Here is a 23,308-nt window from a genome sequence, read left to right on the forward strand (position 1 = left end):
AAGTCCTGACCAGTATAAGTCTTAAGAACCTTTTTTTTTTTTTTTCAGCTGCCTGTCTTGTGTCCTAGTATCACTGCCTCCTCTCCTTCCATACTGACAGTTTGAGGGAGAGTGTTGGATAGAATAGAAGCTTGGGGGCTAAACAAGCCAATGAATCCCTCAAAAATGTCCTACTAGCTTTAAGACTATGGGAAATTTACGTAACTTACAGTTTCCTTATCTGTCAACGGGAATGGCATTTAGTTTATTTATATGAAAGTGCCTACCATTGTTTTCTGACACTAAAAATAAGTGTGCAGTAAATGGGCATCTGTATTTTCCTCTTCCAATCTCAGAAGGGCCTTTTCTGACTACTCTCTAAAACTGCCAGGCTTTGTTTTTCTTTATAGCACTTATCACTACCTGACTTTAAGGTAAATATCCAGTGGTGTTCTGGAGCAACTCGAATGGGCAAGCCGTTCTCTTCCCAGCTCTGCATTTAATGATGTAGGTTGGTTACCTGAAGACCATGGTAGAGGTTTTAAAAAAAATTTAGCTGAAGTGTAGTTGATTTACAATGTTGTGTTAGTTTCTGGTATACAGCAAAGTGATTCAGTCATATATATATATGTATATTCTTTTTCATGTTCTTTTCCATTATTGTTTACTACAGTGGTGGAAGTATTTATATCACTGAAATTTTCAGAGGTTACAAATCAGGGTTTGATTTTGTTTTTCTGAGAACTGGTTGGTAAATATTTACCGGTACACCACTGTATATTTCTGTTTGTTTATGTTTATTGTTTTCTCTCTAGAATCTAAGTGTCACGAGGGCATGATTTTCATGTGTCTTATTTATTGCTGTCACCTTAACACCTAGAACAATGGCTCATATAGTATGCACTCAATAAATATTTAGTAATTGAGTGAGCTGAGAGTCTGTGAAGAGTGGTGATTTCACACCTTAATTTTCTTTAGGGGAGGCATGGCATAACTCCCTCAGAGGACTCTTAGCTTTGTGACACCAACCTCCTTTGACTGCTTTTCATTTTCCTTCTGCTTCTCCATCCCTTGTCCCCAAAGGTAGTGGTGAGGATGAGAATTTGGATCTGTCTAGAGAAGACATTACCACCACCCTCTTCTAGGCAACAAGCTTCCAGGCAACAAGCTCAACCCCACCCCTGAAAACCTCTATCAGTGGGAGAGAGTGAAGGAACTATGCTTGTCAGAGACATGCCCTCAACTTATCCCAGCCCCAGACAACTCAAAAGGCCAAAATGGAGATGACCCCTAATACCATTTTTCCAAAAAAATGTTTCTCATACCCCTTCATAAAGTTCCCAGCAATTACTATTTTATGGGCTAGTTTTAAAAGGTTTCAGAGATTTCTGGGAAGTTCTAATTGACAGGTTTTTATTTTATTTTATGGTAATATTTTCAGGAATATTTAATTTGTCTGAAGTCAGAGTAATTTAAAGACTTTATGGAAATAGCGTATATATCAAAATTTATCAAACATGTAGTTGATTGTCAGTCATATTTCAATAAAGCTGTTTTTTAAGTCTTTATAGAAATATTTAATCATAGAAATATTCATATTTAATAATATTAAACATTCATATTTAATATTCATAATTTTTTTCAGTATCAGTAACCAAATTTCAGTTTCATGATAGAATGTTACCATTTTCAGGAATTGTTTTGCCAATTTCTAACTTTGCATATCACTTTAGTATGTTACTTCTAGCAAAATGTATTTGTGATGTGGTTGCTTCTGTTGCTTTACCTGATTTTTAGCATGTTCATTTTTTTTTTTTTTTTTTCTTTTTGGTCCTTTACAAATTCATGTTCCTGGTTAATGCATATCAAATCTGAGGCTAGTTCATAAGCTCTATCATAGTAACCCCTTTAAGCTGCCTTCCTTTCTCTTTTGTGGCTTTGAATGGTTTTGCTCATTTATGTTAACTCTTTCTGTAAAGTGCTACCAAATCAACATCCTAATCACTCCTTGTTAGAAATCAAAATTTCTGCACTTATACTTGGCAGGATTTTTTCAGCTGCTTATTTGTTTTTTCAGGTACTGTTGAATGTCATTTTCTATTTTGTCATATGCTTACATTTTTATTATCCTTTTTCCAGTTCCTCAATGGCATATCAACCTTAAATTTCATTTCTTCAATTAAAATTTTAACCTTCAAAATCTTTAAGGCTGTTAATATAATCCCATGTAATAAAAATAGCTATATCATGTAAAAATAGTTTTTTAAAAGTTCTGGTAATTTTATAAAATGTTCACTTAGTGAATGGAATTTTAGCAAATAAGCTTGCTCCAGCTGTCCCATTTCTTTATGTGAATGGTGCTTTCCTAGAGAAGTGGAGAAGGCATTCCTTCAAATGGATAATTGCTTTGGCCCAGGTGGTTCATGATTGTGGGACTGGCTTATAGAGGCAGCAGGTTTGAACCTGACAGAAGCCGGAAAAACCCCAGCTGGAGAGCTGTCCTCTTCTGAAGGTGCATCTCTCATTTGACTGCTTTTTTTACTTGGTTTCTTGGCTCCCCAAATCTGCTGCCTCTCTGATCCCTCAAGACTCTCTTTCTCCTTTACCTGCTCTTTATTCGTGGGGCTGGCAATGCCTAACTCAGGGCAACTTGTTTATAGAGGCTAAATGGCTAGTTAGGATCAGTATAGTCTTAACCAGAATCAGAAGGGCGTATAGATTATGGGTTAAACATCAGGAGTTAGTACTAAGGGAATCAACCTTGGCAGCCCATCAGAGTCAAGGTGAGGATAAGATCTGAGCTAGGGAGTAAACAAAGAAAAATCCAGGAATCCAGGTGGAAGGTCACAAGTCAGTATGTTCAAGAGAGTGAGAGTGTAAAGCTCAAGAAAGATTTGGGAGTCAAAGTTAACTACTATGATTAAACTGGTTTTAACCTTCTGCCCTGATGGGTTAACTCCTGATTGGGACCAACTTGGAACAGAGTTCTAGGGTGAGGAAGCAGAGGTAACTTTTTTCAGAGTTATTTCCTGTGCAGGCATTTTTTTGTGCACTGTCCTGGAGTTCACACTGCAGGGGTGCGTGGTTGGAGAGCCCCAAACAAAAGCCGCAGCACAATATGATGAGTACTCTTACACAGATTTAGATTGAGTGCTATGGAAAACAGAAAAGAGAACAACAAATTGACAATGGCAGTTGGAGGGTGGGGATAGGAAATCACGGAAAATTCCAGAGGCAGTGGCATTTGAGTTGGCCTTGAAGAATAAACAGACTTTTGCATAGCAGAGAACTGGGGAAGAACACTTACTCATTTAATAAATATGTATTGAGTACTTAACTTTGTGCCAGGTATAGTTCCAGGCAGTGGGGACACAGCAGCGAACAAAGTCCCAGCCTTAAAGGAGCTTACATTCTAGTAACATCATAGGCAGAAGAACCACAGCATGAAAGGTATGTTCAGGGAAGGGCAAGTTCAGTGTGGCTTGATAGTAGAATACATGGGATGGTGGTGGAAAATAAAGCTAGAGAGGTAGGAGGAGGACAGAGACTAAAGAGCCAATTATGCCATGTTTAGATATAGACTCTTCTGGAAGCCATTGGCTTTTAACATTTTAGAAACCCTTTAGGAACCCTTTCTGCCAAAGAAATCATGCAAGGTCACTCAACATAAAAAGCAAAAAACAGTAGAGCTCCTTGTCTGAAGCAGGGATATGGAAGGTGGGGTGCGGGGAGGTCAAGCAAGGGAGGAACTCCTAGTTCTGCCCTCTCACCTCATTCTCAGCTCTCCACAAGAGCTCTGAGAAACCCGAAGGACCACAGTGGGTTTAAAGCCCACTAGTGAAGGTGATGGAGGGCACACGAATATGAGAAAATGGAGAGATGTGATCAGATTTGCTATCTTGAGATAAAATTGGCAGGGGAATGGGGTAGAATGGCCTATTAGCAGAGAAACCATGGCAGAGGGAGGTTATGGAAGAGGTGCTGAGGTCCTGACCTAAGATGGGTAGGATGGATCCAAGAGAGATTTAGGAGGTAAAACCAATAGAACTTGGTGACTAAGACTGAGCAGGAGTAAGAGGGAAGAGGAGAAGATGATTTCAAGAATGAAGGTCCTTAAGGCTTCCTCTATTCTCTTTGCTTTTGGTTGCAGGCACCCTGGGCATCTGTTTGGGTCACTCCACCTTCTTTGGCTCTCAGCTGCCTATAAGACCAGTTTGAATGTCTCAGCAAGGCAGCGTTGGCCCTTCGCCATGTTTTCATGCCCTTAATCAAGATAGATACAGGGGAGGAGACTGAGAGGGAGGACAATGAGATACTGATTTTGGACAGATGGGTTTAAAAGACCTAGGGAGCATCTAGCAGGGAGTTGGAGATATGGATCTGAAGGTCAGGAGAGAGGTGGGAGTTGGAGTTAGAGATTTAGGGTCATCAGAAAATAGACAGTAATTGAAGGGATGGGAGTAGATGAGTATGTCTGGGTAGGTCATGTATAAAAGAGCTAAAGATAGAATGTCAGAGGACAAGCACATTTAGGGACCAGAAGAAGAGTGAGGATAAGTTAGAGATCCCAGGGGAGACCCTTATCTTTCCTCTGTTTTAGTGGTCTGTTTTTCCATTCTACCAGCAGCTCTGGGGCCATATTCCAGAGCTAGGAGGTCACCTCTGGGAGGGTCTGAGAAGTGACCAGGAAGAGGACTCTGAGACCACAATGCCACATAGGTCTCTGAATGCACCATAACCCTCTACCTTGCATGGGGAGAGAACAAATGGTAGAATCAAGCCCCAGACCTTGGCTCCAGAGAGTACAGGAGTGTCACCTGGGCTGTAGGCCTACAGCCCACTTCTTGAATCCTGGTATCTGCTCCCACTATTGGAAGTCTGTGCTTCAGGAGTTTTACCTGCTAGACTGTGTTGACTGTGAAAATATGTGTATTGAGAACCATGACCTCAATTGGGCACACAGAAGAGGAGCTTTCTGACTTACACTTGATAATCCAGCAAAATTGATTCTGATTCTCTTCACCCTGTACTGCTTCATGCCCTTGAGTCTTACACTGTTTTCTTTACCTAACTCATTCATAACCTCTTTTGCATAACCTCCTCCAAGAAGTCTTTACTAATCCCTTTCCCCCACTAAAGGCCTCTTCTGTTTTCCCAGGGTACCTTATGAATACCTTTATCTTAGCAGTTGTCACATGGAGAAATGATCTATTTATGCATTTATTTTCTTTGCTAGAATATGTCAGGGACTGGCACATGGAAGGTGTTCAATAAAGGCTTCTCAAATGGCAAATACAGCATCTGCTGCTTTACTATGCAGCCCTTTTGCTGCTGTGACTGGGCAGTGCCCCAGGCCTGCCTTCCCACCACATCCACATGGGAGATGGATGCGTCAGCTGCCTGGACGCTCCAGCGGGGACAGACTCCTCGTACAGCCCCAGAATGCTGCCATCATGATAAATTTTTCCCGCCATGACCTGACTACCACATTGTTTCTCCTGTAATTCCAACCTCCTGAGGGCCACCACACTGAGGAGTGATCCTTTGCCTGCTTGCTCTAGGGCCATCTTGCTCCAAGGGCCTTTCTCTTGTGAACTCTTTTGGGGCTATTTTGCCCACCAGACAGCTGGGCAAGGAACATTAGAGCGCATGCTGGGGATTATCCCTTTGGCTCTGGTTGTATTAAATACTTTACTATTAAACACTTTATTACATTAAATACTTCAGTTCCATTCAGTCTCTGGGCATCTGTAGATACAACAGGGTCCAGAGGTTATTGGAAAGTCCCTCTTCTGAGACCATAGAAGGTCTCAGAATGAAATTCTGAAAAGTGGTCACTGAGCAGAATAAGTATCAAGGGAAGAAGGGAGGAAGAGAAAAAGGCATTACAAGTTGAAATAACAAAGGCATGGGAATGCTGCCTCCATGACTGCAAGTCATGTAATTGGCTGTACCATTAGGTCCTACGAGGGTGGCAGTGGAAATGGCCTCCCCTCCCCACATCTCTATCGTTTCTTCAGTGTTAACTTAGTGCTCTCTTTTCACAAGGTTCTGAATTGTCTCAAAGTGAGAGATCCATTTGTCTACTGGGTGACCACCAATCGTATCTCCTTCTTCAAATCAGAGTGCTCCAGGAAACATTTTCTGATTAATCAGGCCCTACCAATCAACCTCCCTCTGAGTCCCTGTGGCACTTGCTTTTCAGTTTGAACAGTTTCTTTGCAAGTAATAACAGACCAGAGGTAAGAGAGAAATAACAGTTACCAACAAGAAGTCATATATAGTGGGTAAGTGCCTGGATTGTGGATTCTCAAGCCAGATCAGAACCAGGTTTGAATCCCAGCACCATCATAGTAAGAGCAGGCAAGTAACTGAATCTCTCTGCCTTGATTTCTAAAATAGAGGTAAAAGTATTTACCTTATATGCATTGTGAGGATTAAATGAGATAATATGTGTAGTAAATGCTTAATAAATGTTAGCTCTTCTCTGCCTGCTGTCTAGGAAATCTTCTTTAACCTCTACCATGTCTTAGGTATCTGTTTTCCCCCTAACACCTTGAGGATATTATTTCATTGCAATTAGCTCATTGCTGACATTGTTTATCATTTTATCTCACTACACTTAAAGATCATTCATTTGTTTACACATACAAGGAAGGTTGTGTCAGAATTACCTGGGAGGTCTTTTTTTAAATGCAACACTGGGAGCCAATGGTTTGTGTGTGTGTGTGTGTGTGTGTGTGTGTGTGTGTGTAGGGGGGTGGTTTGGCAGGGATATTTTGGAATAGCTCCCCAGGAGATTCACACTTACTACTTCCTCTGGAACTACTGTTGCTCTAGCAGCTTGAAAGTCCTGAAATGGACATTAACTGCATTGTCAAGAATTCTTTACCCACTTTGCAGTGGTGGGGAGGGGCCTTGATTCAATGACTGGAACAATTCCAGTGGTCTGTTTTCAGACTGGCAGTTAACCCACTTTTAGGGAGAAAGAGGAGAGGGATCTCTGAGAAGACCAAGAGGCAGGAAAGCAGCAGCAGCAGCAATAGCAGGGTTTATCACTGGAGGATAAAGATACCAGGAAGTACAGATGAGCAGAACTAACTAAAAAGGGTTGCACTGTAAACAGGATCTGGGGTGCTATGGTGCAAGACTTGGTTGGGGATGAAAACATACAGCAGAGAATTTGTATAATGAAGAAGTCGATCTTGGATAGTCAAAAGTGTAGTCTGAGTAACAAGAGCATTGCTTGGGAGCTCGTTAGGAATGCAGAATCTTGATCCCTACCGCAGAACCCAGGCCTACTGGATCATAATCTGCATTTTAAACAAAAGCCCCAGGTGTTTCTTATGCTCCTTAGAGTTGAAGAAGCACTGGTCTGTATCATGGGGAGAAAAATCACAGAACACCTAGCACAGCTAAAGCACTTTATTCTGAGTACCTCTGACACAGGGCTGATTTCTGAAAAGGTACTGAATTTTTGAAAAGTGCTATAAATCCTGGAGAAGGATATTTAACTCAGGGAGGCTTCTCATAATGCAAAATTCCTTTGCCTAGAAACATTTCCTGTGGAGTAAAGTACTAGGCTTCCTTAAAGTGAGGCAGAGGCACATTCAAAATATGCGGTAAGAACTCGGCGCTTGGCCAATTCAGCCCTTCACACAGCTGGATCCGGTCTGGGGCAGCCAAGTCCCTTGGCAGCTCTGCGCCACCAGGATGGGCTTTTTTTTTTTTTTTTTTTTTGGCTGTGTTGGGTCTTCGTTGCTGCGCGCAGGCTTTCTCTAATTGCAGCGAGCAGGGGCTGTTCTTTGTTGCGGTGCACGGGCTTCTCATTGCAGTGGCTTCTCTTGTTGCGGAGAATGGGCTCTAGGTGCACAGGCTTCAGTAGTTGTGGCACACGGGCTCAGCAGTTGTGGCGCGAGGGCTCTACAGCGCAGGCTCAGTAGTTGTGGTGCACGGGCTTAGTTGCTCCGCGGCATTTGGGATCTTCCCGGACCAGGGCTCGAACCCGTGTCCCCTGCATTGGCGGGCAGATTCTTAATCACTGCGCCCCCAGGGAAGTCCCCAGGATGGGCTTTTAAAGAAAGTCAAGTTGGCAGCTGTTCTGCTGGATAGGGCAGCTGTAAGTTGTCTTTAATGCTGAAAACGTAGAAAGGATGTCTGATAGAAGTATTTTCAGGGAGCGTGGCCGTGTACCCCAGTGAGTCGGCTGCACGAAGGAGAAAGCAGCAACTACTCTTTCACTGTAGAAGCCCTCCTGACCTTTGACCTCTGACCCCGCCCCGCTTTTCCGTGCGCAGCTTCCGCCCCCGCCCCTCCGATGGAGGGCCGGCCCAAGGGGTGTGGGCGGGGCTCCCGGGGGGCCGGCGGTTAGGGGTGGTGCCTGTTGGGGGCGGGTCTCGCGAGGGGCGGGATTTGAGGAGGCATCCTCGCACTGGGCGGCTGGGTATAGGCGGGGCTTAGTGCTGGGCTGGATTAGGCGGGGCAGAGGGTTAGTTGCCGCCTCTGCGTAACTGGACACTGGCGGCCAAACCTCCGGAGGCCGGGGGAGGCAAGCGGGCCCGTAGCACATCCCGGATCCGGAATTTCCCGGGCAGGACCGGAATCAGGATCGGCCCTGCCCCAAACTGGGTTTATGAGGAACTCGCGAACTTGGATTAGGAAATCCCGGAATCCGGATCAACAAACCCTAGAACCCGGAATTTAGAGCGGAAAGTCCCGGAGCGCGGAGCGCGGAGCGAACTCAGCGCGAAGCCCGGAGTCCGGATCGAGACACCGCCGGACGGGACGGAGCGATGTCGGGCCGTGGCGCGGGCGGGTTCCCGCTGCCCCCGCTGAGCCCTGGCGGCGGCGCCGTTGCCGCGGCCCTGGGAGCTCCGCCTCCGCCAGCAGGACCCGGCATGCTGCCCGGACCGGCGCTCAGGGGGCCCGGGCCGGCTGGAGGCGTGGGGGGCCCTGGGGCCGCCGCCTTCCGCCCCATGGGCCCCGCGGGCCCTGCGGCGCAGTTCCAGGTGAGGAGGGCGGATGGGCGGGTGGCGCCGCTAGCACGCCCGGGGCAGGGGGCGAAGGGGGCCTCGAGTGAGGGCCCTGGGGCAGCCTCCTGGATAGATGGTACAGGGGCTCTGCATGCGGATTTCACGGGCACGGTGGGGGGCAAGGCCAGGGACCCTCGGGCTCGGCTAGGTGGTGGTGGAGTTGGGGGAGAAGGTAAGAGCTACTCTGGGGTGTAGGGTTTGAAGCAGTTAGGAGGGTCGGGGTTCTTCCTTAGAACAGGGATTCTGAGCAACTGAGAGATGGAGGCGTTGTTGGAGCTAGTGAGTTGTGGGCGGGTGGGATGAGAAGTGTAGTGTAGATTATCGGGTAAGGGGTCCTGGGAAGTGATGAGAAAGTTTTGGAAAAGGACCCTCACTGAGAAAGCAGGTTACCCTGCATTGGTCTTGGTCCTACTCCAAGTCTGCTCTGTTTTTTTTTCTACTTGGGAACTGGCAGAGTTCTAGCGTGTCTGAGATGGCTCCCAGCTGCTAAGGAGGAGGAAGAAGGGCCTGGCTTCCCACGGCCACCGGAGGCAGAAGATAAGGGATTCCAGCCTGTGCAGGGGTAGTCTACTCCTGGGTCAGGCCAAGGGGCCTTCACACAGGGATGACTCTGGGTTAGACCAGAGAGGGTGGTGGACAAGCCTGAGGAAGGAGGAAAGCCCAGCCCATTCTGGACAGACTTTATTTATGGCTTTCTGCCTGGTGTCATAGTGTCCAGGAGTTGATCAGTCTGGAGGAGCAGAGAGTCTCCACTGAGCACCGCTGGTCTGCGGCTGGAGGAGCCTGCAGAGAGTTGCTTCAAAGGGTTCTGTCTTTTTTGGCTTTGCAGAGGGGCTTCTCGGGTTGCAGCTTCAAAGGCCATTGAGAGGCAGAGACTCGTTCTTAGGGTCAGTGTGTGAGGAACTCAGCCTGACACTGGGGGGGCGGGGCTTATCAGTCCCCAAGTTCATTGTTTCTGGTCGCCCCCAGAATGCTTGGGAATTGCGCCCATCCTTTTTCCCGCCACTCTCTCCACTTTTTTTTTTTTTTTTTGGCTGCGTTGCGTCTTCATTGCTGTTTGCAGGCTTTCTCTAGTTGTGGCGAGCGGGGTCTACTCTTCGTTGCGGTGCGCGGGCTTCTCACTGCGTTGGCTTCTCTTGTTGCGGAGCATGGGCTCTAGTGCAGGCTTCAGTAGTTGTGGCACGCGGGCTCAGTAGTTGTGGTGCACGGACTTAGTTGCTCCGCGGCATGTGGGATCCTCCCGGACCAGGGCTTGAACCCGTGTCCCTTGCATTGGCAGGCGGATTCCCAACCACTGCGCCACCAGGGAAGTCCCCCCCCCATTTTTAATTAGTCTTTAGGTTCTAACAATGCCATATCCCAATCCATGTGCCCCAGCATTTGACACTGGCTTCTTGCTAATCTCTCAGGGCAGCTGGGAGATTTTCATGTCTCCTCTACCTCACTTGCCCAGGTAGAGGTCCCCCAAATGGATCCTCATAGAGTAGGGTACACATATCCCCCCAGGAGCCCTGGGCCCTCACTTTGTAAAGAGATGCTTCATTTGGGGGCAGTGATTTTTGCCTCTTACCCCTCATTCTCTGTCCTCCCTGTAAAGAAAACTAAGGTCTGAGTATTGACAGGGACAGATCTGGTCCCAAGGCTCCAGCTGGGATTCATCTTTCCCATCTTGCCCTCCCCCTTGGGGATTCATGGGCCAGGGTGTCACTGAGGGATCCCTGCATCTGTCATTCTGGCTCTTGGGCGAGTTAGCTGAGGAGCCTCCCTGTGGGCCATTGGCCTGGGAAGGATCTAAGGATCTGATAGGAGCCTCTCTAGTTTCCTCAGCTTGCAGACCATGGGAAATGTGGCCTGGGGAAAGCCCCTGAGAGGATGGATTCCACAGTGATTTGTAGGGAGTGGCCTTGGGCCGGTGGCAAGGCTGAGCTGGCTGGCTGGGTAGCCCAGGCTTCTAGGAGTGGGGACCTTGGGGAAGGCACTGAGCCTCTGCTTGCCATCCAGCTGCTCAGGGTCTCCTCCTCCTCTCCCCAGGGCCGGGGTTGGGGGGGCCGGCAGTAGAGGTAGGTGCCGGGGGCGGGGGCGGTTCACTTTGGCTGAGTTTGAGGAGGATCCTGCTTGGCCTCTTTCCAAGTCCAGTTATGTGACTTCCGGGAGAAGGGATCTGAGACCTGAGGAGCGGGGGTGCCTCTCTATTGGGGTGCCTGCAGTGAGCTGGAGCTGGTGCCTGCAGTGAGCTCTCAGGCCCAAGTGGGGCGAATAGGGGAGCCTATTGATACAAGGGAAGTGACGACCCACCTTCTTACAGTGTCACAGTCTACCAAGGAGCTTAAAGAAAACAAAAAATGAAAAAAAAAAAACCCCAAAAAACACAGAGTGCTGGGTTCACGCCGGAGAGTTCAGGATATTTTCCATGTATGCAGGGGTATACGCTCTTCTCCTCCGTCCTTAGGCCCAGCCACCAGGAGCCCCAGGGCCCCAGGCGCTGAGCCGGGCGAGCGTGCTCTCTGGAGGCGCAGCATCAGGCCTGGCCTCCCGCCCCTGCTGTCCCCGGTGGTGGAGCCAGAGTCCAGCTGAGGACGTGGGCTGCTGCCGGGCTGAGGGAGAGGAGGTTACTGCCCGCTCCTGAGGCTCAGGGCACTGAGCCAGGCCTCCCTAGCTAGCCTTGCTGCAGGAAGGGGCTCAGGGAGCCCAAGCGTTCGGGGCTCTGTTCTTTTCTTTAACTCTTGGGTTGTTTTTTTAGAAGAGAAGGAGTTACTGGTGCTTCAGAGCCCAGGTGTGGAGCTTGGCCAGGCCGAGCTGGGACTTCATGAACTGTAAGCAGCCTTTCCCTGGGCCCCTTCCCCCTCGGGAGAAGCCTGGGGCCCTGGGCGAGCTGGGGGCTCTCACCCGGGAAGAGTGTGGAGCAGCGTCTGGGAGGGGCCTCTTCCAGGCCCTGCCTGTGCCGCCTGGTCTGGGGACTTCCTGTTCCGGGAGCACCTGCCTCAGCGGGTTGGGTGTTGCTCAGGAGGTTTTGTGGGCGCCCTAGTGAAGAGGCCCCAGCTCCCACTCTGCAGGCCCCCGCCTCACTTCTTCCTCCCCTTCAGCTCGGGCACTGGTGGGAAAAACTCGAATCTAGGGTGCGTGGGGCTGGGCTCTCAGCTGTGGCCACCCTGAGTTTTTTCTGTCATCTCTAGCTGTGGCTCATTAAGGCAGAGAAGCAGGCTGACTGCCTCTCAACAGCTCCGATGACTCCCTTCCTGATGAGGAGAGACTTGTGGCAGGACACCAGAGGTCCCAGACAGAGCCCCCCACATTGAACTCCATCCTCCCAAACGCTTCCTTCATGCCTCACTCCTTTCTCCTTCCCCCCCCCCCCCCCCCAACTCTGGGTCATCTTTCTGTCCGTCTCTGCATCTGGTCAAGAATCTGACCCTCCTTGGAGAGAACAGGGGTTGAGTGCTGGCTGAAGAGGTGGGGCAGGAATCTCCCGGTGCTGGGGGGGGCGGGGGTCCTTTGATTTGGTGGGAGTCCCCACCCAGCCTGGCTTGGTTGGCTGGTCCTGGCGGTTGCATAATCTGGGCCTTGGGGCCAGCCCTGTGAAGCTGCCAGGGACAGTGTGTACGAGGCAGAGCTGCCAAACAGGCCTTGCAGGCAGCAGCCTCTGGGAAGGGGCGGGGGTTACTCCCCGAGGGGCTCCACAGAGATGCTGGGGAGCCTGACCTCGGTGGGAAATCCTTCCGCAGGCTTCTAAAGAAGCCACCTCTCATTCAGATTCCTCTGCTGATCCTAAGACTTCGATCCTTGCGTCCCCTGATAATCTTACCTCCCTTCTCCAGCTTGGGATTGCCAAGCCAGCCCTAGCCTCCAGGCGGTGGGTGCGTGGACCACGCGCAGAGGCCAGGTGCCAGCTGCTCTCTCTCCCGCAGGAGCCACGGCTTCCCCTTCAGGGTCTTCTGGCGTAGGGGCTGGGGGCTGGGCAGTGGGGAGGTGAGAGAAGGGTCCAGTTGTGGGTGGTGAGTAGGGGCCATATGGCGGCCAGATGGTCTCTGTACTCCGCCTGAGGCTCCCCACTGGCTGGGACAGGCTCCACGCCATCCCGCTGCGGCTTGCTCACCTGGGCTTCCACTGCCTGATGGGCTCGCCAGCCTGTTGGACTGCCTTTCTCCTCTTAGTCACACCACCAGGCTGGCGACAGGATGGGTGTTGCGGCTGTGACCGTCAGCCTGCTCCCCTCACACTGCACCCAGCCACCTGGCCACGATACTGCCCCCAGGCTTCTCCCTCAAGTTGGGGGAAGGAGCGGATGGGAGTGCTTGGTGGGACCATCTGAGAGCCTCAGGAGTGCCTTGAAGCTGGCTGGTCCCAGGGAGCAGGGGCATAGTGTGCTAGGGCCGGAAGGTGGCTGGAAGTGGCGATGGGCCCTGAAGAACTCCCCCAGGCCCTTCTTCTCTCTGCAGGCAGGATTCTCCTCCCACCCCTGGGCTCTGCAGGCCTCATTCGTTGGCACGGCTGCCAGGGCGGTTGAAGGGGGCGGGGCAGCTGTGGTTTACACTTCTGCTCTCAGGCGCCTGCTCCCCTTTGTTCTTGGCACTCCTGCCCGGGCTCCGCGGGCTCTGCCGTGTGCTGCTCAGGGCTGGACCTGGCTGAGTAGAGGGATGGAGGGAATGGGTTACGGGCCCCATAGGGCCCCACCGCTGACCTGTGCATCTCCGTTGCCTCACTTCCCCCAGAGGCCTGGCATGTCACCAGGGAGCCGGATGCCCATGGCTGGCTTGCAGGTGGGACCCCCTGCCGGCTCCCCATTTGGCTCAGCTGCTCCACTTCGACCTGGCATGCCACCCACCATGATGGACCCATTCCGAAAACGCCTACTTGTGCCCCAGGCTCAGCCCCCGATGCCTGCCCAGCGCCGGGGGTAAGACCATCCTGTTTCTCCCACCCCATCTAGTGCAGCTCTAGTGGTAACAGATGGTTTCCTTCTGTCCTAAGAGCTTCGATGATTGAGGAAGACTCCCAGGTCTCCTGGGGGAAGGTCCTGGGGACTGGAGAGGTAGATGGCGAGTGGGGGAGGTATGTTGGACCATTGACCTCTTAAGTGGGTTTCTGTCCTCCCAGGTTAAAGAGGAGGAAGATGGCAGATAAAGTTCTACCTCAGCGAGTGAGTATGTTGGGAGGGGGCCTAGGAGGCTCACCCAAGGGCTGGTTGGCTGAGGGTGGAGTGAGTCTCCCCTAACCCTGGGGTGAGGGAGAAATTGAGGAAGGAACCAGAGCTGCAGCTGAAACAAGCTGATGAACCCCTTCTCCCTTCCTCCAGATTCGGGAGCTTGTCCCAGAGTCTCAGGCGTACATGGATCTCTTGGCTTTTGAGCGGAAGCTGGACCAGACCATTGCTCGAAAGCGGATGGAGATCCAGGAGGCCATCAAAAAGCCTCTGACGGTGTGTGCAGCCCCAGCTACTTCTGGGCCTTGCCAGGCTTCTCTGCCTCTCCCTGGCCTTGTTTTCCAGGGGCCAAGCGAGGGTCTGTGATGGGCTAGAGCAGGATTTTTCACATTGTAGGATACAGCCCATTGAGCATGAACTCAATTTAGTGTGGTGGGGCCAGCACGTTCTCAATGAAATATAACATAGTAGAAATTATAATAATTCTTCACAGTAGTAAAGGACTTAACGACATTTTTATTTCATGTATTTATGTGTGTAGATCCTGGATCATGATTTAAAATGTAAATATTGTAGATCGTGGTCAGAAGTTTGAAAGGCAAAACTACAGGGTAGATGAGGATAGTTCCTGTCTTCTTCCCCATCCCTAGAGAAGCTTTATCTAGAACAGCCTCTTGAATGGTGAAGGCTTTCCAGGAGATGATATTCTGGGACCATCATGGGTGTTTGAGTTTCATTTAAAATAGGAGCCAGAGGCTTCTGGTTTGCCTGATAGCACCCCCTGTGTACCTCTGTCACACCACTGATCCCCCTGTGTTGGAACTGTTGGTAGTGCATCTGTCTCCCCTATGAAATTGTGAGTCCTTTGAAGGCCAGGACTGAAATTTCCTCTCCTGATTCCCAGTGCCTAACCAGGGGCCTGGCCCACAGTCACTGCTCTGTATTGATGTTGAATGAGTTCAGACGGGAAGATTGGGTAGCAGTGTTTTCCAACACACTGGTCCCCCTCTAGCTAACCGGTCGTCTTTCTCTCTTTAGCAAAAACGAAAGCTGCGGATCTATATTTCTAATACGTTCAGTCCCAGCAAGGCAGAAGGTGATAGCGCAGGAACCGCAGGGACCCCTGGGGGAAACCCCGCAGGGGACAAGGTGGCTTCCTGGGAACTCCGAGTAGAGGGAAAACTGCTGGATGATGTGAGTTGGGGAAGGAGGTGTCTGGAAGGGAGGTGGCCTGTGTGGGCCAGACAGTTGGGCACTTCCGGGGACGTCCTGCATGAGGGAGAGGGCACTGCTCACAGTTCATGCTTTGCACAGCTCTGAGCCAGTACGAGGTGGGAGATTTGTATGGTTATTACAACAGTTTTCCTGCAGATGGCAGTAAAGTGTCCTGAGGAAGGGGTGCCCCTTTCTAATTGGCTGACAGTGGGGCTGCATAGAGCACCTTCCCTGTCTCAAGTCTCTCACTTTTCCCGGCTTCCTTCAGGGCCCAAGAATCTTCAGTACCCTGAGCTTCAGGGCTGAAACAATATTCCTCTGTTTGGGGCTTAGTATAGCTTAGGCTTGAGCGCTCATCAGCACCCCTATCTCACACCCCTTTGCATCCCCAGCCTAGTAAACAGAAGAGGAAGTTTTCTTCATTCTTCAAGAGCCTCGTCATTGAGCTGGACAAGGAACTGTACGGGCCTGACAACCACCTGGTGGAGGTGAGAGTGGGCCTAGGGTTCAGGAACACAGGGTGACATGCCAGGTGGCCAGAGAAATGGCCTTAGTCCCCTTGCAGGGCCAGGTTGTGTATGTTCATGCCCACCCCCTTGGTGATGAGCTCTGCTCCCCTCCCCCCTGCCAGTGGCACCGGATGCCCACCACCCAGGAGACAGATGGCTTCCAGGTGAAACGGCCCGGAGACCTCAACGTCAAGTGCACCCTCCTGCTCATGCTGGATCATCAGGTGACAAGTGCCCTGGGGCCATGTTTGGGGTCACAGGGACTCTCCTCTGGGGCATTGGGGCAGGTCCCTATTGTAAAGCCTGTCCCTGTCCCATTCTTTTTTTTTCACAAGAACCCCTTCTCTGACTCCCCTCTGTCCATCCCAGCCTCCCCAGTACAAGTTGGACCCCCGACTGGCGAGGCTGCTGGGGGTGCACACACAGACGAGGGCTGCCATCATGCAGGCCCTGTGGCTCTACATCAAACACAACCAGCTGCAGGACGGCCACGAGCGGGAGTACATCAACTGCAACCGGTACTTCCGCCAGGTTAGCTGGACGCCGTCCCCCTCTAGTCTCGCAGCCTCTGTCTTGCCTGCGGCTCCAGAGCCCCACTGGGCTAGTTCTCAACCACGTTCTTCACACTGCCCCTGGGATGGTCCACTTCGCCGTGTGCCCACAAAGGCATCACCAACCCTCTGGTGCTCTCTCTAGATCTTCAGTTGTGGCCGACTCCGTTTCTCTGAGATTCCCATGAAGCTAGCCGGGTTGCTGCAGCATCCAGACCCCATTGTCATCAACCATGTCATTAGGTAAATGGGAAGAGGGGGAGGAAGGCTCCTCTAAGAGCAGTTTACCTTTGGCTTGAATTAAAGCCAGAGAAAAGCAGCAGGTTTGGTTTCCTGCTCCCCGAGCGTGTGCAGTTTGGCCCAGGTGGGTGGGGTGGAGCTGTGTGCTCACGCTTTCCCTCCCCTGTGTTGTGTGTAGCGTGGACCCTAACGACCAGAAGAAGACAGCCTGTTACGACATTGATGTGGAGGTGGATGACCCGCTTAAGGCCCAGATGAGCAATTTTCTGGCCTCCACCACCAATCAGCAGGAGATCGCCTCTCTTGATGTCAAGGTGGGCCCCTACCCTCACAGCCTCCTCTGGGGCCCACAGTGAGGCCAGTTAGGCTCTCAGGCATTTCCATACATGTGGCACCTTGGGATGGGATCCGAGTCCTCTGGGGTTAGGGCTGGAAACAGCCAGTCTGACACATGTACCCCTTTTCCCAGATCCATGAGACCATTGAGTCCATCAACCAGCTGAAGACCCAGAGGGATTTCATGCTCAGTTTTAGCACTGACCCCCAGGACTTCATCCAGGAATGGCTCCGTTCCCAGCGCCGGGACCTCAAGGTGTGCTCCTCTTTCCTGAGGTTGATCCCATGTTAAGCTCTGGGTGGTTGTGCCCCCATCACTATTCTTCCGGTTCCAGGGGCAGATAGATCAGGGGTGGGAATCATGTTCAGCTTTCCTCCTGGCTCTTTGCAGATCATCACTGATGTGATTGGGAATCCTGAGGAGGAGAGACGAGCTGCTTTCTACCACCAGCCCTGGGCCCAGGAAGCAGTGGGGAGGCACATCTTTGCCAAGGTGAGGCGGCTGCGCCCCATCTGCCCGCCTGTGGTTGAGCGGGACTGCACACCAGAGGGGAGGGCGAGCCGCTCACAAGCGCGGGCGGTCAGACAGGCCTGAGCCACCCGTCTCTCCCTCCTCCAGGTGCAGCAGCGAAGGCAGGAACTGGAACAGGTGCTGGGAATCCGCCTGACCTAACTGCTCAGGGATCCCTTCCTTTCTTCCCAGCCCTGGAGCCACCCCCTCCTCAGCCTGGAAGGGGACCGCCCTCTGGGGCACAGACATGTAGGATAAGGAGGGGGGAGGGGTGTCTCCTGTCACCCTCTGCTCCCCAGCTTTAGTTTCGTAAGTGTAGTGATAGGATTCCTTGTTGCTTGGTCCCAAAGCCTTATTACTTACACGTTGGCTTTAATTGGATTCACAGCAGAGGCCGCCTCTGCCCCCTGCAGGCAGGCCCAAGTAGGACCTGGAGGCTGTGCTTTGACATGGTAACCGAGACCTTTCAGAACCAAAGGCCCCTGGCTTTGCTTGTTTACAGACCCCGTTGGGGCGAGTGTCAGCGCTGGCTCTGGGGAGCTGGGCGAGGAAGAGGGGCACAGCTCACACTCTTCCTAGCCTTTCCAAACCAAAGTTCTTTGCCATTCCTACCAGCCCAGCCTTGCTGCTGGTTTTTTTTCCTTTCTTGGGTATTTGCACTATTCGTGGAGCAGGTTTTTCTATGCGGGAGCCACTTTTTTTTGTACAGGGGTAAGCTGGGGTTTTTCAGGGAGCCCTACTTGGTGTCTCCTTCCTTGTTTTCTTCTCTCAATCTATGCAAGCGGCTCTGGCCGCCATCATCTCCTGAGAGGCCAGAGGGCTGCCACCCCAGCTCTTGGGCCCGGGGGGTAACGCCTCCTAGAGGGAGGGCACACTAGTTCTCTGGCGTGGCCTGAGGCATGGGTGTGTGTGGGCAGGGGTAGGTACAGGGGAGAGATGGCGAGGACTATTGTCCTTTGGAGCTTGTTAAGGAGGGTGGGCCTAGGGCTTGGCAAGTGCCACTTCTGGCAGGTTTGGAAATTTCCAAATAAATCTTTGTTTATTGGTGGTGCCCAGACCTGGTGACTGAACAGTGCGGCCACTCATTAACAGACTCAAGTCCTCAAGGTCTTGTCCTGCAGAGCTTTATTTGAGGGACCCACACAAAGGACATCCGCCTCACTTCCACAGCTTCTTGATGGACATGTTTTTCTCACTGTCCTTTTGCATGACCTGGAGAGACAGAGCGAACATTTAAGTTAGAGACTGGGTGAACACGTGCCCCATCCCCACTGCTCCAGAGCCACCATCAGCAAAGGCGGAAAGACGGAGGCCTATACCTTGGCTACTGCCATCTCGAAGTCCTCCTGGGTGACGTGGACTCGCCGCTCCCGCAGTGCGTACATGCCGGCTTCAGTGCACACGCCCTGAGCAGGGAAAGGAAGACAGGCGCTGGGGCTGTGCCCTGGAACCTGGAGCTTCGTGCTGCTGCCCCCATTTCCTTGGGCCCTCCAATTACCTTCACTTCAGCCCCTGATGCTCCTGGCATGAGCTCAGCAATTTTTCTCAGGTTGATCCCCCGGGTCAGGTTCATTTTCCGAGAATGGATCTTCAAAATGTCCAGCCGGGCCTAGCGATGGGAGAGGAAAAGCCTGAGCCCGTGGCCTGCCCTCACAGCCGGAGCCACTGCCAGCGCTGCCCATCACAAACCTCCTCATTGGGGGGTGGGAATTCAATTTTTCTGTCAATGCGCCCTGGGCGGAGCAGCGCTGAGTCCAGGATGTCAATCCTGTTAGTGGCCATGATGACCTGAGTAGACAGAGCAGGTGGCGTCAGCTAAGCCCTTCCTGAGGCTGCAGCCTCACCCGGGGCCTTCCCGTGGCTCCTCCCACAGCCGACCCCACTGCACCTTGATGTTCTTGGTGGCCTCGAAGCCATCCAGCTGGTTGAGCAGCTCCAGCATCGTGCGCTGGACTTCACTGTCCCCTCCGGAGCCTCCCTCCAGCCGGGAGGAGCCGATGGAGTCGATTTCGTCCATGAAGATGATAGATGGAGCGTGTTCTCGGGCCATGACAAACAGTTCCCTCACCATTCTTGCCCCTGCACAGAGGCCAAGCTGGCGTTAAGCTGATGGGCCCCCCAGCCCCCGCCGCCTTATAGTTTTCTTGTTTCTGGCCACAGTTACCTTCCCCGATGAATTTCTGCACCAATTCAGACCCAGAGACACGAATGAAAGTACAGTCTGTATGATGAGCCACAGCCCGGGCCAACAGTGTCTTCCCAGTGCCTGGGGGTCCGTACAGCAGCACTCCCTAGAGAACAACAGGACTCAGGGCAAAAAGCTGGCCTCCATGTTTCATTCAATGAACATTTATCGAGTGTGTGCACTGTGCTAGATCCCGTATTAGATGCTAGAGATAAAAAAATGAATGTCAAGGCCCCTTCTGGAGCTTATAACCAAACCACTTGGGTGGCCTGGTAGCAGCATCTCTCCCCCAGCCCCTCGGCATGGGGAGGGCCAGCGTAAGCAGGCTCCAGTCTATCCAGCCTGGGGCAGGAGATATACAGTAGCAGCACGGTCCTCCCATAGAAGCCCTGCTCACCTTGGGCTGCGCGATGCCCAGCGCTTCAAAGAGCTCAGGATGCTTAACGGGCAGCTCAATCACTTCTTTGATCTCCTTGATCTGCTTGTCCAGGCCACCAATCATCTCGTAAGTTGAATCTGGCACCTTCTCCACCATCATCAGTGACACCAGTGGGTCTACCTTGTTGGGCAGGATCTTGTGCAGAGTGTAGCTGTCATTTCTGAGGGCCACCCGGCAATTGGGTGTCACCTGGGTGAGGAGAGAGAGGTTCAGGAAGTGGTGTGGTGAGAGCTGACCCCCCACCTCCCACCTCCCCAGCTGCACTCACATCATTGATGTCGATGTTCTTATCTACGTCTACGACAAACTTGCCCTCAGGATGTACCTAGAGAAACAACGGCTCATGACCTTCCTCCCCGACAGCCACCAAATCACCGACCTCGCCCAGGAAGACACATGAGTCTTACAGTAACGTGAGAACAGTGTCCTCACTACACACAAAGGTATGGGAATGCAGTGGGCAACGGGCTGGTCCCTGGGGTCATGTTGCCTTTACCTTAACCAACACTTTCTTCTTATCCATGGCCCGGACTACTTCCCCCACATAGGAGCCCTGTTCCTGCAGCAGCTGTAGCTCTTCCCGCAGCAGGCGAACTAGATGCGAAACAGACACAATGGCCACCCAGATTCTTTGGTGTCCCCCACCTATGACTTGATTCAACATGCATGAACTAAGCACCGTTGTAAAGTTTTGAAGGGAAGGCCTCAAAAAAAAAAAGTCAAAGTTCAGGTCTTTAAGGAGATTACGATAGGGCTGAGGAGAGAGATGTGCATGTAAACAGAGCATCATCTTGGACTGGGAAAAGCAACAGGCACCAATGTAAAGACTCACTTCAAACTGCCCACACACAGCCTTCCCATCCTTCCCCCTCACCTTTTGCATTAAGCTCATTCCTCTGTGCCTGCAGCCTCCGGAGATTTTGGCTCTTATCATTCACAATCAGCTGTGGAGGACAAGAAGCAAAGGGTGGAAAACGGTAGGCGATTAAGATCTTGGCTATCAGCTCATAGGCTGATATGAGCTAAACGAGGAAGGAGCACAAGGCACCTGCATTCTCCATTCAGATTCTCCAATATGATTCTAACGACCCTATCCTGTCCTCCAAGAGTCCCTCTGGAGTGTAGGACAACCACAGGAAAAAAAGGCTGCTTGTCTAATACTGGTCCAGGAATAACAAACCATAGTGGAGAAGAATTAACAGCTGGCTCACATAGTCAGTTTCTTGCAGACTGGTAACATGGTAGAGTGGGAAGACCTCTGAGTCAGAAGCCTAAGTTCTAGCCCCATTGCTGGCAATTAACAGTTGGGTAAAGCCAATGAAAGCTATGTTAAAGATCTAGATCTGTTACCAAACTGCAAGCATCACCTATCCTGCCTCTTTTCAGGACTAACGTGAGAAGCAAATGAAAGCACACGTAATGCATTTCAAAAATGACAAACCAGACTTCCTTGGTGGCGCAGTGGTTAAGAATCCGCCTGCCAATGCAGGGGACACAGGTTCGAGCCCTGCTCTGGGAGGATCCCACATGCCGCGGAGCAGCTAATCCTGTGCGCTACAACTACTGAGCCTGCACTCTAGGGCCTGCGAGCCACAACTACTGAAGCCCATGCTCCGCAACAAGAGAAGCCACCGCAATGAGAAGCCCGCACACCGTAACGAAGAGTAGCCCCACTCGCCGCAAAGAGAGAGCCCGCGTGCAGCAACGAAGACCCAACACAGCCAAAAATAAAAATAAATAAATTTTAAAAAATATATATATATCATAGTCTCTTCTAAAAAAAAAGTGACAAACCAAATATGATACCTACAAATGTACCTGGAGTTCAGAATTTTTCCTTGTGGCTCTCCTCCATCCAACTGACATTATTTTCCTTATTTCTGTGGTCCCTGCTCCCTGTTTAGGCTAGAGCACTGGGTTGTCCAGTTCCTTTTCATTCAGTCCTACGGAATCAGCATTGTCCAGACTCCTCAATTCTGTCTTCCCTCACTCTGCCCCAACCCTCCCTCTGATAAATCTCATCTTCTGATCCTATGTCTTCTCTTTTATAAGAAACCCTCTCATTCAGGCTTCTTCTAAGAAGAATGACTTTTGGCTAGGGGTACCTTTTACGTTAAAATTTGACTTATAAAGATGTTTAATGAGCTGTGAATACTACCTTCAAAATGATGAGACTTGAGAGGAACAAGAGGCTGTTAACTTCATATACTTTATACCGTTGGCTTGTTACTTCTTCCACTGCGCCCCCAGTGGAATTATATGGATTTGCAGAAATCCGTTCCATCAATCCCTCATCCCCCTTCTAGCTCCCTCTGGACCTTTGGAGTCCGTTCTCACCTGGAGTTCTTCAATCTTGGACAGATAATACTGGCGGAGTCCACTGCCTGCCTTCCCCTCTTCCAGCTCCATCTGAAGACACAGTGTAATTAGTTACCAACAGGCTAAACATCCAAGGGATAAAGCTACTTCCAGCTTGGATTTCGGAGATTTAAGATTTGGGTTCTAAGCCCTCACTCCATCTCTTCGGAACCATTTCTCGTGACTAAACTAAAACAGAATGAGAACGGTGCCTACCTCTTAAGACTTCCAGAAGGATCAAGAGACGACACACCCGGGAACGCTACACAAACCCCAGGTGTTATTACTACAGGAGGAGCCAGCAGGAAGGACGTGTCCCCCGACTCCCTCGACTCGCGGAAGGATGGGTTCCCGCTCCCACCGCTCCTCTCACTTACTCGGCTTCCACCGGGTCTTCCACTCCCGGCCCTGCCTTGACCCGCCGGGGGCGGCGCTGACACAGCAGATCCGGTCCCAGGTAGGGCCCAGTCTAGACTGGCCCACCCACCCCCACTCCCCCCACCCTCTTGCCCCGACCGGCTGCCCACCTCGGATCACACCTGTTTCGCATCCAGCCCCAGTCCCCGCCCGACCACCGCCGCCATACCTGCTCTGGTCCGTCAAGCGCCATCTTCCCTCTTCCGCGGCCGGCATCAGAGCCGCCTTGGCGCGCAGGCGCAGAAGCAGGGGCTTGGGGACCGAAAAACCAAGGCAGAGAACAGTTCCGGGTCAATGGGCGGGGTGTGAGGACAGACGGTAACTTAAACAGGGGCCATGAGGGGAGGGGCGGCGGTACGCGAGATCAGGAGCTTTGAAAAGGGTTAGCAGAACTCC

At 51.5% G+C, this 23,308-nt stretch overlaps 2 protein-coding genes across 8 annotated transcripts; one reads left to right on the plus strand and one right to left on the minus strand.

The window, feature by feature from the left end:
• Nucleotides 1-8,462: 8,462 nt before the first annotated feature.
• Nucleotides 8,463-18,560, plus strand: SMARCD2 (SWI/SNF related, matrix associated, actin dependent regulator of chromatin, subfamily d, member 2). Of its 6 annotated transcripts, XM_012535129.3 has the most exons (14): nt 8,848-8,987; nt 11,752-11,824; nt 13,721-13,905; nt 14,106-14,148; nt 14,305-14,427; nt 15,190-15,345; nt 15,759-15,854; nt 15,998-16,099; nt 16,245-16,406; nt 16,572-16,669; nt 16,845-16,980; nt 17,136-17,258; nt 17,394-17,495; nt 17,622-18,560. In XM_012535129.3, exons 3-14 carry the CDS (start codon nt 13,730-13,732, stop codon nt 17,673-17,675), a joined length of 1,371 nt encoding a protein of 456 aa, XP_012390583.1. In that variant the 5' UTR covers nt 8,848-8,987; nt 11,752-11,824; nt 13,721-13,729; the 3' UTR covers nt 17,676-18,560. The 6 variants fall into 6 exon arrangements, with proteins under 6 accessions (XP_004275688.1, XP_012390583.1, XP_049558125.1 ...); XM_004275640.4 differs by lacking the exon at nt 11,752-11,824 and having other exon boundaries at nt 8,463-8,987; XM_049702168.1 differs by having other exon boundaries at nt 11,752-13,905.
• A 61-nt stretch (nt 18,561-18,621) lies between these two features.
• PSMC5 (proteasome 26S subunit, ATPase 5) lies at nt 18,622-23,243 on the minus strand. Of its 2 annotated transcripts, none has more exons than XM_004275641.2 (12): nt 23,082-23,243; nt 22,475-22,546; nt 21,012-21,081; nt 20,634-20,731; nt 20,406-20,462; nt 20,096-20,326; nt 19,678-19,804; nt 19,402-19,592; nt 19,203-19,301; nt 19,012-19,122; nt 18,833-18,919; nt 18,622-18,725 (listed from the first exon to the last, which is right to left on the minus strand). In XM_004275641.2, exons 1-12 carry the CDS (start codon nt 23,103-23,105, stop codon nt 18,672-18,674), a joined length of 1,221 nt encoding a protein of 406 aa, XP_004275689.1. In that variant the 5' UTR covers nt 23,106-23,243; the 3' UTR covers nt 18,622-18,671. The 2 variants fall into 2 exon arrangements, with proteins under 2 accessions (XP_004275689.1, XP_033294794.1); XM_033438903.2 differs by lacking the exon at nt 23,082-23,243 and adding an exon at nt 22,712-22,936.
• Between the last annotated feature and the right edge of the window lie 65 nt (nt 23,244-23,308).

Source organism: Orcinus orca, chromosome 19, assembly GCF_937001465.1.
Source record: "Orcinus orca chromosome 19, mOrcOrc1.1, whole genome shotgun sequence".
Taxonomy (NCBI): domain Eukaryota; kingdom Metazoa; phylum Chordata; class Mammalia; order Artiodactyla; family Delphinidae; genus Orcinus; species Orcinus orca.